Source organism: Myripristis murdjan, chromosome 18, assembly GCF_902150065.1.
Source record: "Myripristis murdjan chromosome 18, fMyrMur1.1, whole genome shotgun sequence".
NCBI classification, from domain to species: domain Eukaryota; kingdom Metazoa; phylum Chordata; class Actinopteri; order Holocentriformes; family Holocentridae; genus Myripristis; species Myripristis murdjan.
In genome coordinates, this window is record NC_043997.1 from 11,285,784 (window position 1) to 11,299,413 (window position 13,630).

The 13,630-nt window shown below is 43.0% G+C and overlaps 1 protein-coding gene across 2 annotated transcripts; it reads right to left on the reverse strand.

Annotated features, from left to right (window-relative positions):
• Positions 1-278: 278 nt before the first annotated feature.
• Positions 279-12,764, reverse strand: LOC115376367 (tripartite motif-containing protein 16-like). Of its 2 annotated transcripts, none has more exons than XM_030075907.1 (8): positions 12,630-12,764; positions 11,302-11,554; positions 10,717-11,091; positions 10,392-10,487; positions 8,765-8,998; positions 2,292-2,448; positions 2,133-2,192; positions 279-2,037 (listed from the first exon to the last, which is right to left on the reverse strand). In XM_030075907.1, the coding sequence occupies exons 2-8, from the start codon at positions 11,548-11,550 to the stop codon at positions 1,496-1,498; spliced, it is 1,713 nt and encodes a 570-aa protein (XP_029931767.1). In that variant the 5' UTR covers positions 11,551-11,554; positions 12,630-12,764; the 3' UTR covers positions 279-1,495. The 2 variants fall into 2 exon arrangements, with proteins under 2 accessions (XP_029931767.1, XP_029931766.1); XM_030075906.1 differs by lacking the exon at positions 12,630-12,764 and adding an exon at positions 12,154-12,348.
• Between the last annotated feature and the right edge of the window lie 866 nt (positions 12,765-13,630).

The window sequence follows — 13,630 nt, forward strand, 5'->3', positions numbered from 1 at the left end:
CATATGTAAAATATATTCAGAATGATAATATACAGCAAAAAAGGTTTAAATATGTTTTCACATGAGATAGTAATACTACATCAACACAGGTGATAAACAAGCAAGTTGATGCCATCAAACAAGCAAAACAGGCTATTATGAGACAGTTTACAGGACACACATGGATTCAAACTGCAAATTCTAAGACAGAAGTTTAAATTGATTAAAAGGAATCAATCTGACGAGTTTTATTTGCCTCTGCAGGCTGTTCCATCAAAGGTAAAAGCCACCTTTCCCAACTCTGGTATTAAAATGCCATTGTGTAAACTCAGACAAATATTTCAAATACATGATAGACTGTGTAAATCAAACTGCTTCAGAGTTGTTAGAAAGTTTTTTTTTTTTTTTTCTTCATTTTGATGGAGCTAGGCTATTGACTCTCATAGATTTCAAGTCTTTACGCTAAGCACAACACAAAAACGCTTCCCATAGGAACCAAACCACTGGATGTACAGTGATGAAAATAGTATTCAACATCTTGTCTCATTCTGGCTAAGTCAGGAAAAAAGGGTATTGTGCCCAAAACATCTCCAGGAATATCCCCTTATCCTACCCCCAACCTAAACCACATCCAATTATGCATTCCCAAATGTCGTCATGTCATACCAGTTTCAAGACTTTGCCCTCCTAGCAGGGTTCTGGCAAAGAAAGAATCATCTTACATTTCATTCATTTACATTTCATTCATTTATTCAGTCATTTATTTGTTTCAACATTACAAATCCTCTTCTGTAGACTACAGTGCTCCATAGCGTAAAAAAGTGAAAATAAGCATGCTTCAAGTTTCTCCTTTGTAATATAAACTCGGTTTTCTCACAGAGCAAAATTTCACTCTAACAGCAAGAAAAAAGAAAAACTAACTTTGACTAACTTGACTTCCGCTCCCATCTGAAGCTAAATTGAACAAGTAAAAACAAACCATTTACAAGACATGTTTGTCTCTGAAGGCAGTTCTGCCTTTTCTACTTAGAAACCATATTTGTTTGTTCACAGCTTCAATATGACCAATAGGATTTTTGAAGGCTGGTGCCAGTACTGATATTTTTATTCAATATTTTGTGTTGATATTCTCAATTTACATTTGACCACATTCAAGCCAGAAACTCAAATTACAAGCATTTTGTATATTCTGCGTAATTTACAATGCTAGTAGGGTTCGGAAAAAAAAAAAAAAAAAAAAAAAAGAACAAACAAACTTCAAATACATCAAAATCCTCCATTTAAAGTCTAAATTCTCCTGTGTTTTTCCTCAGGTTTTCAGGCAGGTTTCACTGCAGGTTTTACAGACCACCACCCCTGAAGCTGTTGAGTTCAATCACATCCTCACCTCTGTGATATCAGTTGCAGACAACACTGACAAGCCATGAACTATTTTTTACTGAAAGGCCACTGTCAGAAGTGTATCAACCTGACCCACCCTGCAATGAAAAAGACTTGACAAATTTCTTTTCTTTTGTTACCATAACTTAATCAGTTCTGCAGAAGGTGATGAATAATAATAACTTTGCCCTGTCAGTCCCAGTCCAGGATAGACAGGCTGAGTGAAGGTGGTCTTGACTTTGTGGAGCAGGGTCATCGTGCCAGAAACATCATAAAAAGCTAGAGTCCCTGCCTGATAATCCAGGTACACCCCGACCTTGTAAGAACAATGGCCTGACACTTTTGTTTCTGCATTATTGTGTCGGAAACAGTAACCATTCAGAGAGTGCTGTAAACTCCAGGACTGGGCATTACTTCCAAATTTTGAGCTTCCTGACATCCTGCTGATGTTTTTGTATGACACCGCTACAGACAGAGTCCCCATAATATCCCACTTCACCTCCCAGTAACATCGCCTTGACAAACCCTCTCTGCACAACACTTGGCTAACCTCAGTAAACCTGTCTGAGTGAGCAGGATAAACTGTCTCAGTGGATGTCTTCATCACTTTCCGGTTTTCATTGGACAGAAAGAGGTTATGGTGGGCTGAGTTCACATCAAAAGTCAGAGGACAGCAATCTGGAGGAAGAGCGAAGCAGAAATCAGAGGGAGTGTTGATGCCAATACATTCACAATTTTATGGCGCCATGCTGCTGCGCCTCACAATCACTTACAGAGTAAAAAGTCATCCCTGGTTTTTGGCTCTGGTGGCAGCAATATATCTACTGAAGACACTACAATTAAGAAACAAACAGAAGATTTCTTGTTAAACACACTACTGCACATGTAAAAACATATTACTCGGAGGGGATATTTGTATTCCTTGCAGCTACCTGTGCTACAGATCCCAGGCCATGTGTCCTTCAGGATCCTCTCCAGTTTGATTCTCAGGTCAGACACGGAGTCACTCACATCTCTGAAGTAACGGAGAGGATAAACAACTACAGACAAGTCTACAGATTCACAGGGACTGCAGAGAGACTGGAAAGCCTGGAGAGAGAAATAAGACAGAAGCACAGGCAGAGGAACAGAAGTAGAAGAAAAGAGGACAAAAGCAAAATGCTAAGGATGATATGTACGTTATGTCAAATGATGCAGCTTGGTGGCAATGTTATCCATGGAAAAACGCTGTGTTTTTGTTTTGCTACATGGTTTGATTTGTGGCTAAACAAACTATCACATGTAGACCTGAAACTAGGTTTGTTGTGAATAAATTACTATTTACTGAATATGACAGCACATTTACGGTGGGCCAGTGAGCCAGTTCATATTATTAATATTGTAAAATTAATGCTGACAGAACTACTGTCTTCGTGGAAGCCCTATGACTCCTCTTCTCGAACAGTCCAGGAGTTTGTTTGTGCTGCAGAGTTGTAATTAATTTGTTCAGTGGACAAACGGTCTCGTCTACTTCTACCTCAGTTATGGGTTTCTGTTTTTTCCCAGAATGCTTTTCAACACCTATCAAACTGGTGTTGACTTGATGCATTAAGTTACACATTATATGATGGGAAAAACTGGTATCTTGTCTTCTATGGAGGATTTCTCATTCAATGACTGTTGGTGCAACACAGTGAGTCTACAAAGACTATTACTGTCTGAAATAGTCTGGCTATCAGACTGACATAAATTTGATGTTTATGTATTTTTTTCCTGATATCAAATGCCACTGTACTTGCACTGCAGTTATATCACCATTATGTCACACTGTCTGCATTTGGCAACTGGTAAACACAGATTAGGAAGACACCAAACAACACAATTACACCAGAAATGCAAGATACATCAATAATTGTTATTTACCTGTTGAAGTGTTTTGGGTGATATTTCCTGTAAGGTGTAATAACTTAAATCAATGTGATCTCAGCAGCAACAGCCTTCATTGGTCTGTTGGCCAGCAGATGGCACTTGTGGAGCATATGTTCCATATTGCATTTGTCTCAAGGAAAATAAACTCAATTAAAGCTGCAAGCAGCGTTGGACGGGCCCTCGCCCCCCCGTGCACGTCGGGGATGGCGCGCGTGTCGAAGCGCAGACAATTAGTCCGTTTGTTCCAGTTTTAAGGGTATTTTTCGGTGCTTTTATTGTGAAAGAGTTTTGGGCTTTTATTTTGAAAGGCCGCGGAAGTCCTAGTGTGTGACCGACAGGACTACTGGCAGCTGCTGCATGATTACACCAAAATGCAGGCACACACACTCACTCACACAAACACACACACACACACACACACACACACACACATACGCACGTGCACACACACACACACACACACACACACACACGACGCCAACAAAAACCCACTGGTAGTACATTCGCTGCTGGTGCCCCTCTGGCCACTAGCAGCGCCCCTCCAGCAGATGGCGCCCTTAGCATGTCCTAGTGTGTGACTGACTTGAGTACTGGCAGCTGTGGCGTGATCACACCAAAATGCAGGCAGACAGAGAAATCCTCATTCAATCTAATGGAGAAATCCAGAAAACCCACCCCTGTTTGAGGTGTCACAGCTCGGTCACCGTTTGAGTTACAGACTTGATTCAAAGCTTAAACGAGTCACGAGACTCGCATCTATAAATCTCCCATTTACATGATTTTGCTATCTTTTACCGTTTTGGAGTTATGGCAGTTTTAGTTTGAGAGTGTTTTCTGCTCCCTCTGAGCTCTTACAATGGGTGTGTATTGCGCATTCCTGAGGCAGCTAGAGTGAGTCACATGTCCAGGCAGAGTGCAGAGCAGAGCACACCAGAGTCAAAAATGTTTGAAAACTCTTCACAGCTCCCACAAACTTGGTCCAATCCACATCAAAACTACATATTTTTGTAGGAATTTTCGTCCTCTTTCCATCTGCATAGTTTTCAAAGCCATCAGACTTTTACTTTAGACTCCAGGGGCCTAATTAGTGCCAAGTGTCAGCCTGTGTACACCAAACTCCATGGGAAAAAATGAGGTTTTGGTTCTGGCCACTCCGACTTGGAGGTGTTATCACGTCCAAACTAAACGAGTAATGACGAAATCCTTCAGAACTTTTGTTCAGCACTCTGTCCTCTGTCATCTGTGAAATTTTCAAGCCGCTGACATTTACGGCCTGGGAGGAGATAGATTTTGTTCAAAGCGGAATTTTGGGCGAGAACGTGATGTTCAAACGCAAATTGCGGACTTCCTGTTGGTTTTAGAGGGGGAGTGTCAGCGCGTGAATTGTAGGGCTCGATGAGACCTACATTTCGGCAGTGGTTTGGTCTTTCTATCACATTCCTGTGGGCCACAGCGGCTGCCTTTGTGTGCCTAGGTGGCGCTACCGAGCCCATTTTTGCACTTAGGGGGTCTGTTTGTCCATTTTATCCAATTTTTCACCAGACCTGGCCTGCGTGCCGAATTTGGTGAGTTTTGGAGCATGTTTAGGGGGTCAAATAATGACACGTAATAATAATAAGAAAGAATCACTACAAATACAATAGGGCTTCGCGCTGTTCCAGCGCTCGGGCCCTAATTAACATAGTCCTGGAGTTCTTAGAGGCTTGTAAACAAGGTCATTTGCCAACATAGCACTGCAGGCGCTGTTATTGCTCAACATCATCAAGCCAACCTTTTAAAATATACTCTCATGTTAAAGAGTTAACTCTGATTCGGACCACACAGCGACATGTGTCTGACATGTTCAAGTTTTATTTGTCACATGCCTGATGTACAAGTACAGTAGCAGTGAAATGCAATGGTGACAACTCCAGCACTGTGCAAGTAAAATGGATAAAAAAGAAATAAAAATAGAAAGAATATACACTACTCACAAAAAGTTAGGGATATTTGGATTTCGGGTGAAATTTATGGAAAATGTAAAAAGTTCACGCTACAGTGATATTATATCATGAAAGTAGGGCATTTAAGTAGAAGCATGCACTGGTGATTTCCTCATCTCAAACAATTTCTTGAAACAAAAGCCAACAACAGTGGTGGATATACCACAACAAAAAATGTCAATGTCTCAATAACTTGTCATGTGCCCTTGAGCATCAATTACAGCTTGACAACGACGTCTCATGCTGTTCACAAGTCGACTTATTGTCTGCTGAGGCATGGCATCCCACTCTTCTTGAAGGGTGGCCCTCAGGACATTGAGGTTCTGGGGTACAGAGCTCTGAGCCTCTACACGGCGACTCAGCTGATCCCATAGGTCCCATCACATGCCTTAACGACTTTCGCCCCGTTGCACTTACATCCACCATCATGAAGTGCTTCGAGAGGGTGGTTAAGGACAACATCATCTCCATACTCCCCCCATCATTCGACCCGTTCCAGTTTGCATATCAGCCAAACCGCTCCACGGAGGATGCCATCTCCACTGCTCTCCACCTGAGCCTGGAGCACCTGGAAGGAAAGAACACCCACGTACGGATGCTGTTCCTGGACTTCAGCTCAGCATTCAATACGATCATCCCCCAGGACCTGATATGCAAACTGGAGCCCCTGGGCCTCAAATCCTCCCTGTGTAACTGGCTGCTGGACTTCCTCACCGACAGAACCCAGTCTGTCCGTGTGGGGAACAACACCTCCAGTGTCATCTCCCTGAACACTGGCTCCCCCCAGGGATGTGTTCTGAGCCCCCTGTTGTTCACCCTGATGACCCACGACTGTCGCCCCAGGTACAGCAGCAACCACATCCTGAAGTACGCGGACGACACAACAGTTGTGGGCCTCATTCAGGACGACAACGAACTGGCTTACAGGGAGGAAGTGCAACACCTTGTGGACTGGTGTAAGGAGAACAACCTGGTCCTGAATGTCGATAAAACTAAGGAGATCATCGTGGACTTCAGGAGATCCAGACCCAGCCACACACCCCTCCTCATCAACGACACAGCCGTGGAAGTCGTGAGCACTACCAAGTACCTGGGGGTGCACATCACCGACAACCTCGGCTGGTCACTCCACACCTCCTCCCTGGCGAAGAAGGCACAGCAGCGCCTGCACTTCCTACGGCGGATGAGAAGAGCCTCCCTCCCCCCTCCCATCCTAACCACCTTCTACAGAGGGACCATCGAGAGCCTGCTGACCAGCTGCATCTCCGTCTGGTCTGGGAGCTGTAGGGCCTCAGACTGGAAGTCTCTGCAGAGAGTGGTGAGGACGGCGGAGAAGATCATCGGGACCTCGCTCCCCCCCATCCAGGACGTAGCAGACAGCCGCTGCCTATCCAGAGCCCACCGGATCATTTCTGACCCCACCCACCCCCAGCATGGACTGTTCTCCCGACTGGCGTCTGGCAGAAGGTTCCGCAGCATCCGCTGCAGAACAGCCAGACTCAGAAACAGTTACTTCCCCCTGGCCATCAGACTGCTCAATGCCAAATAACTTGTCATATGGACAATACATTTCTGTGCAATATATCTTTATGGAGGTATGGTTTCTTCAGGCCCAGGGTGTGTAGCCCAGTCCCGGAAACACCCCTGGGATGAGGAGAATTAATTACCTCCTATTTGTGCAATAACCCCCCCCACCCCCACCCCCACCCCCCCCTCCGCCGCCCCCCCGCCCAGCAGCTACGTATGGACAATACATTTCTGTGCAATATCCCTTTATGGAGGTATGGTTTCTTCAGGCCCAGGGTGTGTAGCCCAGTCCGGGAAACACCCCTGGGATGAGGAGAATTAATTACCTCCTATTTGTGCAATAACCCCCCCCCCGCCCGCCCAGCAGCTACGTATGGACAATACATTTCTGTGCAATCTTCCACTGTTAACACTGTTTAGTCAGTTGTTTTCTTTTTCTGTTGTTTACATTCTGTTCTTATTGCACTCATTATTATTTATACTGGTTATTCAGTTGTTTACACTGTTTAGTCTGTTGTTGTACATTCTGTTTTATCTAGCTATTCTAAATTGCACTCATTACTATTTAGCTCCTGTTTTTTAGCACTAGTTATATAGACCATATCATACCAGTTATATAGACTATATTTATGTATAATATTTATATTTATATATACCTAAACGGTCCCACAATTCCATCTCTGCTGTAATCCGGAAGCCAAGCAACGACATTTCGTTGCCAAAATCTCACTGCTGTGTTTTTTTTGTGCAATGACAATAAAAGAAGTCTAAGTCTAAGTCTAAGTCTAAGTCTATGGGATTCAGGTCTGGAGAAAGTGCAGGCCACTCCATCTGAGGTACCCCAGTCTCCAGCAGCCGTTCCCTAATGACACGACCTCGATGAGCTGGTGCATTGTCATCCATGAAGATGAAATTAGGCCTGTGTTGTTCATGCAGGGGCACAGAGACTGGATTAATGATGTTATTCAGGTAGTATGGGCTTGTCACTGTACCATTCACAAAGTGTAGGGCAGTTCTGTACTGACTAGACACACCTTCCCACACAGTAACACCACCACCACCAAAGGCTCGTCTGGTGACAACAGTGGCTGATGCATAGGGCTCTCCTTGACGTCTCCAACATCGTTGGCGGCCATCATTTCTGCTCAACATGAATCGGCTTTCATCAGAGAACAACACTGAGGCCCACTGGTCCCTCGTCCAGCGTAAATGCTCCCTGGCCCATGCAAGACGATGACACCTGTGCCTGGTGGTGTGGTCAGGTACCCTTGCAGGTCATCTAGCACGCAGACCATGCTGATGTAAACGGTTTCGAATGGTCTGACGTGACACTTGGGCGCCTCTCACCTCCCTTAAATGTGCCTGGAGTTGAGTGGCATTCATCATCCAGTTCCGCAGGGCACTGTTCACAATGAAGCGGTCATCAGTGTGGGATGTGGCCAAAGGATGTCCACTTCTATGCCTTTCTGTGACTCTTCCAGTCTCTCTGTATCTCTGTTGCAACCTGCTGATGACACTCTGTGACACTCTAAGCTCAGTGGCCACTTCCGTCTGAGAACATCCTGTTTGAAGCCTCGCAATGGCGAGGTGCTGCTGATCAATTGTTAGGTGTCGTCTTGGTCTCATGATGTCAAAATGTGAACAGCATAATGAGGAGGACTGTTTAAATACCAATTCTAATTGAACCAGGAAATTTATTGGTCGATTCATGGATCAAACACCTGTTGTGAATTTTGCCATTAAGCTCCTTGTTAGAGAACAGCAACTTGTGCAAAAAGTACTGAAACATTGAACAGTTGGACATGTGCATTCAAAAGTTTACAGAATGTCACATTAAGTTCACCTGTAAAGGTTATAATGCATTTTAGGTTCATCCTGAAATTTCACCCGAAAGACGAATATGTGAGTAGTGTATATACACTCCTATTTACAATCCTATATACAATATACGTATATAGATACATCTCAGATACCTGAATGACAGATACCTGAATGAAGTGGATGTGGTCAGCATCATGCGACAGCTGTTCCAGTTCAGTGTCTCTCCTCCTCAGCTTGGCGATCTCCTCCTTCAGCTGCAGCAGCATGTTTCCAGCCTTATCAACTGCAGTCTGTTCCTGGTCTCTGATCCGCTGCTTCACCTCACTGCATCTCCTCTGGAAGGAGGAGATCAGCTCAGAGAAGATCTTCTCACAGGCCTGCACCGCAGTCTGGGCAGAACACTGTCAGGATAAAAAGACACACATGATTTACAAAGTTTTAGACCTGCAGTTCTGGACCAAAATTTAAACTGGTCAGAGATGTTTAGGATAGAAAGGGTAAGGATTTGGGCTTGCTGTAAATGATCTGCTGGCTTCAGAGCCATTTTCAGCTCAGTTTAAAACTGCTGGAGGTTCTCTGCACCTGCAGTTTGATGCACCTCAGGCTGCCAGCCTTGAGCTGCATTGCTTGCTTTCAAGTGTCCATCCTGATAAAATGTGACTTAACAAGACAGTGAAGCCCGACAGGCCCTAGTGACAGAGTTCTGTGTTTGACCCTGACCTCTGACCTCCCTGTGGGAGGTCAAGACAAAACACAACCTTCCTAAAGGGATCAGCTAAATATCACTTTGCATGAAACACTGCAGATTATTCTGTCATTAGCCGGGTTTCCATCCACCTATTTCTATTCGCATTTTCAGAAATTGCGGAAAAAAAAAAAAAAACTTGGATGGAAACGCCAGGAATTCGAATAACGGCCGAAAATTTTCAAAAAAGTTTTTATGCTTGGAGGGGGTGGATTTCTCAGCGTATCGATAAAAAGAAATGCGACTTTTTGATGTGGAAACAGGTTTTGCGAATAAACGATGACTGGACCGGATACCACGTCACATTTCTACGCTACAGTCTTATTAGTTATTACTATTATTAGTCTCTTATTCCTTATTTAGGATGGTTCGGTACGAAGTTAGCACTGCCAAAATAGTAACCAGACTTCTCCCAAGAGCCGACGAGTTCACCAGGAATATGTCCCTCATGAGCTGTTGAGTGTCAGCTGAGTGTTTGTTGTTGTTCAGTCGACACAGACGCTATCTTATGGCGTCATCTCACGGCGCACTCTCCTCTCAATAATCGCAAAACAAAACTAATGGAAACAGGCATAAATTCGCATTTTCTTTTGCGCATTCTGACAAAATTCGCTCAAAAATTTCGATATATTTGGATGGAAACCAACCTAGTGTTGCAGCAAAAGTAATGCTGTATAGTTACATGGCAATTTGTGACTGCAAGTCTACAAAAGTGATTTTTTTTTTTTCCTCATCCATCAGGGTGTCACTTTTGCAGAAAATTGCGCTGTGCAAAAAAAAAAAAAAAAATCACACAGCATTAAGAGCAGCCTGAATGAGGCATACTTCAAAAAAAAAAAAAAAAAAATCAGGCATGACATCTATCAAAGTGACAGTAGGGAGAAAATGTCCCGTGGAAATGTTTGTCCATTCAAGACAGTCTTCCCTCACATTTCAAAATGACCTGATTGCCTTAATTCAGTGCTCTCTCATTTAACAAAGTGCGCCCACATGGCTGTGAGGCCTTTAGCAGACACAGGGGATCATACAATGCAGTTCCAGTACCACACCTTGAGATCCTCCACAGCCTGGCTTAGCTCCTTCACCTCGCCCTCTCTTTCTTGAGCTCTCTGCTGGACTTTATGTTGACTTGCAACCAGCTGTTTCTGGAGGAAAACATTAGAACTGGTGAAAACCCACAAAGACTGTTTTATTCTTTCAGGAATACAGAGCAATATCTGGACTTAAAACAAAGAATGATAAACTTCTGACCTATCAATGTGTGTCCAACTTCACAACATTAGGTAGTTTTTCAAAAGCTGACAACTGCATGATGAATTTTATTTAATAGGGCTCACTTGTTCATCGGAAATTAATGAGATCGCTTGGTCCTACCTCTTCCTCACCCCTCTCTGCTGCAGCTGAAACTGTATTATGGTGTTTATGCTCATCAATAGTGCACAGATAGCACAGACACATTCGGTCTGTTTTGCAGTAGATCTCCATCAGCTTGTCATGTTTAGAGCAGATCTTGTCCTGCAGCGGGGCCGTGGCTGACACCAGCTTGTGCCTCTGTAACACAGGGATGCTGTAGTGAGGCTGGAGGTGAGATGCACAGTAAGAGGCCATGCAGGTCAAGCAGGACATAGAGGCTTTGTTGGGTCTGCTCCCTGTGCAGAAATCACAGGCCACATCTGCTGGGCCAGCATGGGCAAGAGCAGCAGAGGGAGCAGCCTCCTGGCCGTCTGTCTTCTTCAGCTTCTCCACAACCTGAGATGAAACAAAAGGAAAAGTTTTTCACTGACAGCAAGAACTGGAATACATGGGGGGCATGACAAAAGTACAGTGATAAACACATTTCTATGTTTCATTTAAATGTTAAATATATGAACAACTATGACAAAGTCATTCCCAATTTTAAATAAAGCAACACTACTACTATTATCAATAGCCTGACTTAATTCTGATTTCCAGCCTCACCTCAGCCAGCATGTTGGTTTTATAAAAAACAGGTCTGGGAGTGAAGCTCTTCCTGCACTGAGGGCAGCTGTAAAATCCCTTCTTCTTCTTCTCCTCCTCCTGGTCCCAACAAATCTCAATACACCCTCTGCAGTAACTGTGTCCACACTGGATAGTGACTGGTTCTTTAAGAAGGTCCAGACAGATTGAACAGCAGAACTGATCCTGGTCCAGTATGACACCATGTTGCTGTTGCTCTTTTGCAGCCATTTTACTGGACAACCAAAAGTGTCATACAAAAAAAGAGCACATAATTAAGTTTAAATGATGATGATTCTCCTGGAGTTTTAGCTAAATTGAAGTTATCACACACAGAAAGCCCTGAGTGAAGATCATGGTTATTATAGACAACAAAAAAACTAAAACTAGGTGTAACAAAACATTTTAGTTAACTGATAAAAAAAAAAAAAAAACTAGACCTCAGAAGAAAAAAACTAAAAATTGAAACAATAGTGTAGCCTGCTTACAAAACTAAAAAAATATATATAAAATTACAGAAAATGTCTTAGTCTTTGCCACTGTGGTCAGATTTGTCAACATAAGCATAAGGAGGCACTATAGTGCATAATGTGTACTGGAACTGGGACATCCACATGGTTGAGTCAACTGCCTTCACAAAGTCTTTATGTCTTCATATTTATAAGTAGAACAGCCTACAAAAAGGTACATACTTTTTAATGCCGGATTTCAACCTAACCTTATTTGGCTGTGTGTAGGCAAAAATTAGTCAGGGAATGATCAACCAAGTTCAAACAAGCAAATTTCTTATTTCTGTTATTCTTTATCCATTATCCACCAAGTTTTGAGATTCACCAAAAGTCATATCTTCGTGTAGGTGAGCACATTTTTTTCTGATTGGCCGGAAGCTTAAAACCGTGTATCGCACGCGTGGCTCGGCTCCAGTTGAATCACCATTCTGTATTCCTCCGCAGCCCAACGTGTAACAGATCTAGTAGGCCTAGCTATCAACCGCAGCACAGCCGAGCTATTGACTTGATAAACTCCGCGAAGTGTCTAAAAACGTTTAAACGCACACCTAGCTACTCATAGATTGCTTAACTGTAATACCAACCGAGTTTTTAGGGGTTGCATTTTTTACAGTAATACAGTACATTTCAACAGGACTGGTTGGGCTTTATAGTTCCTAGTTTAGGCTAACCAACTGTCCAGCAAAGGGAAAATGTAGCCTAACGCAGCCTTAACGCTTGGTGCAGGGAGGTATCCTAACTTCTTACTGGAGCTGCTACAATATGTTACCTTCAGAACTAACGTGACTAAAAGAAACTTACACTTTGGCTTGTAGGAGAAGACTTAATGTGGGGAACAGTCCACGAATGACGCCCGTGTTAACACCTGTGTGCCGTGTTTCGTCGAACTAAGCGGAGGACAGCAAGAGCAGGTGAAGAGTCAATCAAGAGGGGGCGGGGCAATTAAAATTGAAGTTGTTTTCTGATTGGTTCGCTCCACTATCCATCATCGCCTTTATTTATTCAGTCTGCCATTTTCAATTCCCTGTAACAATTAAACCAGGGGTCTCCAACTTTCTTTATTTGAAGAGCTTCTGTGAATCAACATGAGTCTTCTATCACATACCTTTATTCACACATCATATCAAACCACTCATCAATGCATCAATTGTTCTTGCATCAAATGTTATCTAAAACCCACGATTTGCAGAAAAATGCAAAGCACATCAGTAGGTCTCATGTCATACCAGTGATGTTTTTTGTTTCTTTTCTGAATCCAAGTTGAAATTTCAGTGCACTGAATTTGCATTGCACAAAAAAAAAAAAAACCATATCAAAACACCGTAAATTCACAAACAAGTCACAGAAGACTTAGCTTAGTTATCCATTAGAGCCCATCATCTTTTAACAGCCCCTTTGATTGGACTGAAATGAGAAGAGTGTTCTAAGGTGCATTCAGGCTGAGTCCATAGAAATTAAATAGCCTGAGTCACTGTTTTTTTTTTTCCTTTGAACATAATTTTAAAACCTTTTGATGAGATGTGATGCAATTTTGAGAAACAAATCTGTAAAAGATAGTCAAAATGAAAAAAATACAGCAAAAAGGTTAAAATATGTTTTCACACACATGAGAGAGTGATACTACTACATCAACACAGGTGATAAATAAGCAAGTTGATGCAGTCAAACAAGCAAGACAGGCTATTATGGCAGGCTATTATTACTCTTAAAAACCAGCAAGAAAAGAAGAAAAACTAACTTTGACTTGGCTAAAATATTTGAGTCTATGCAGGTACTGAATTCAGTGTTTGGTTTACCCTCTC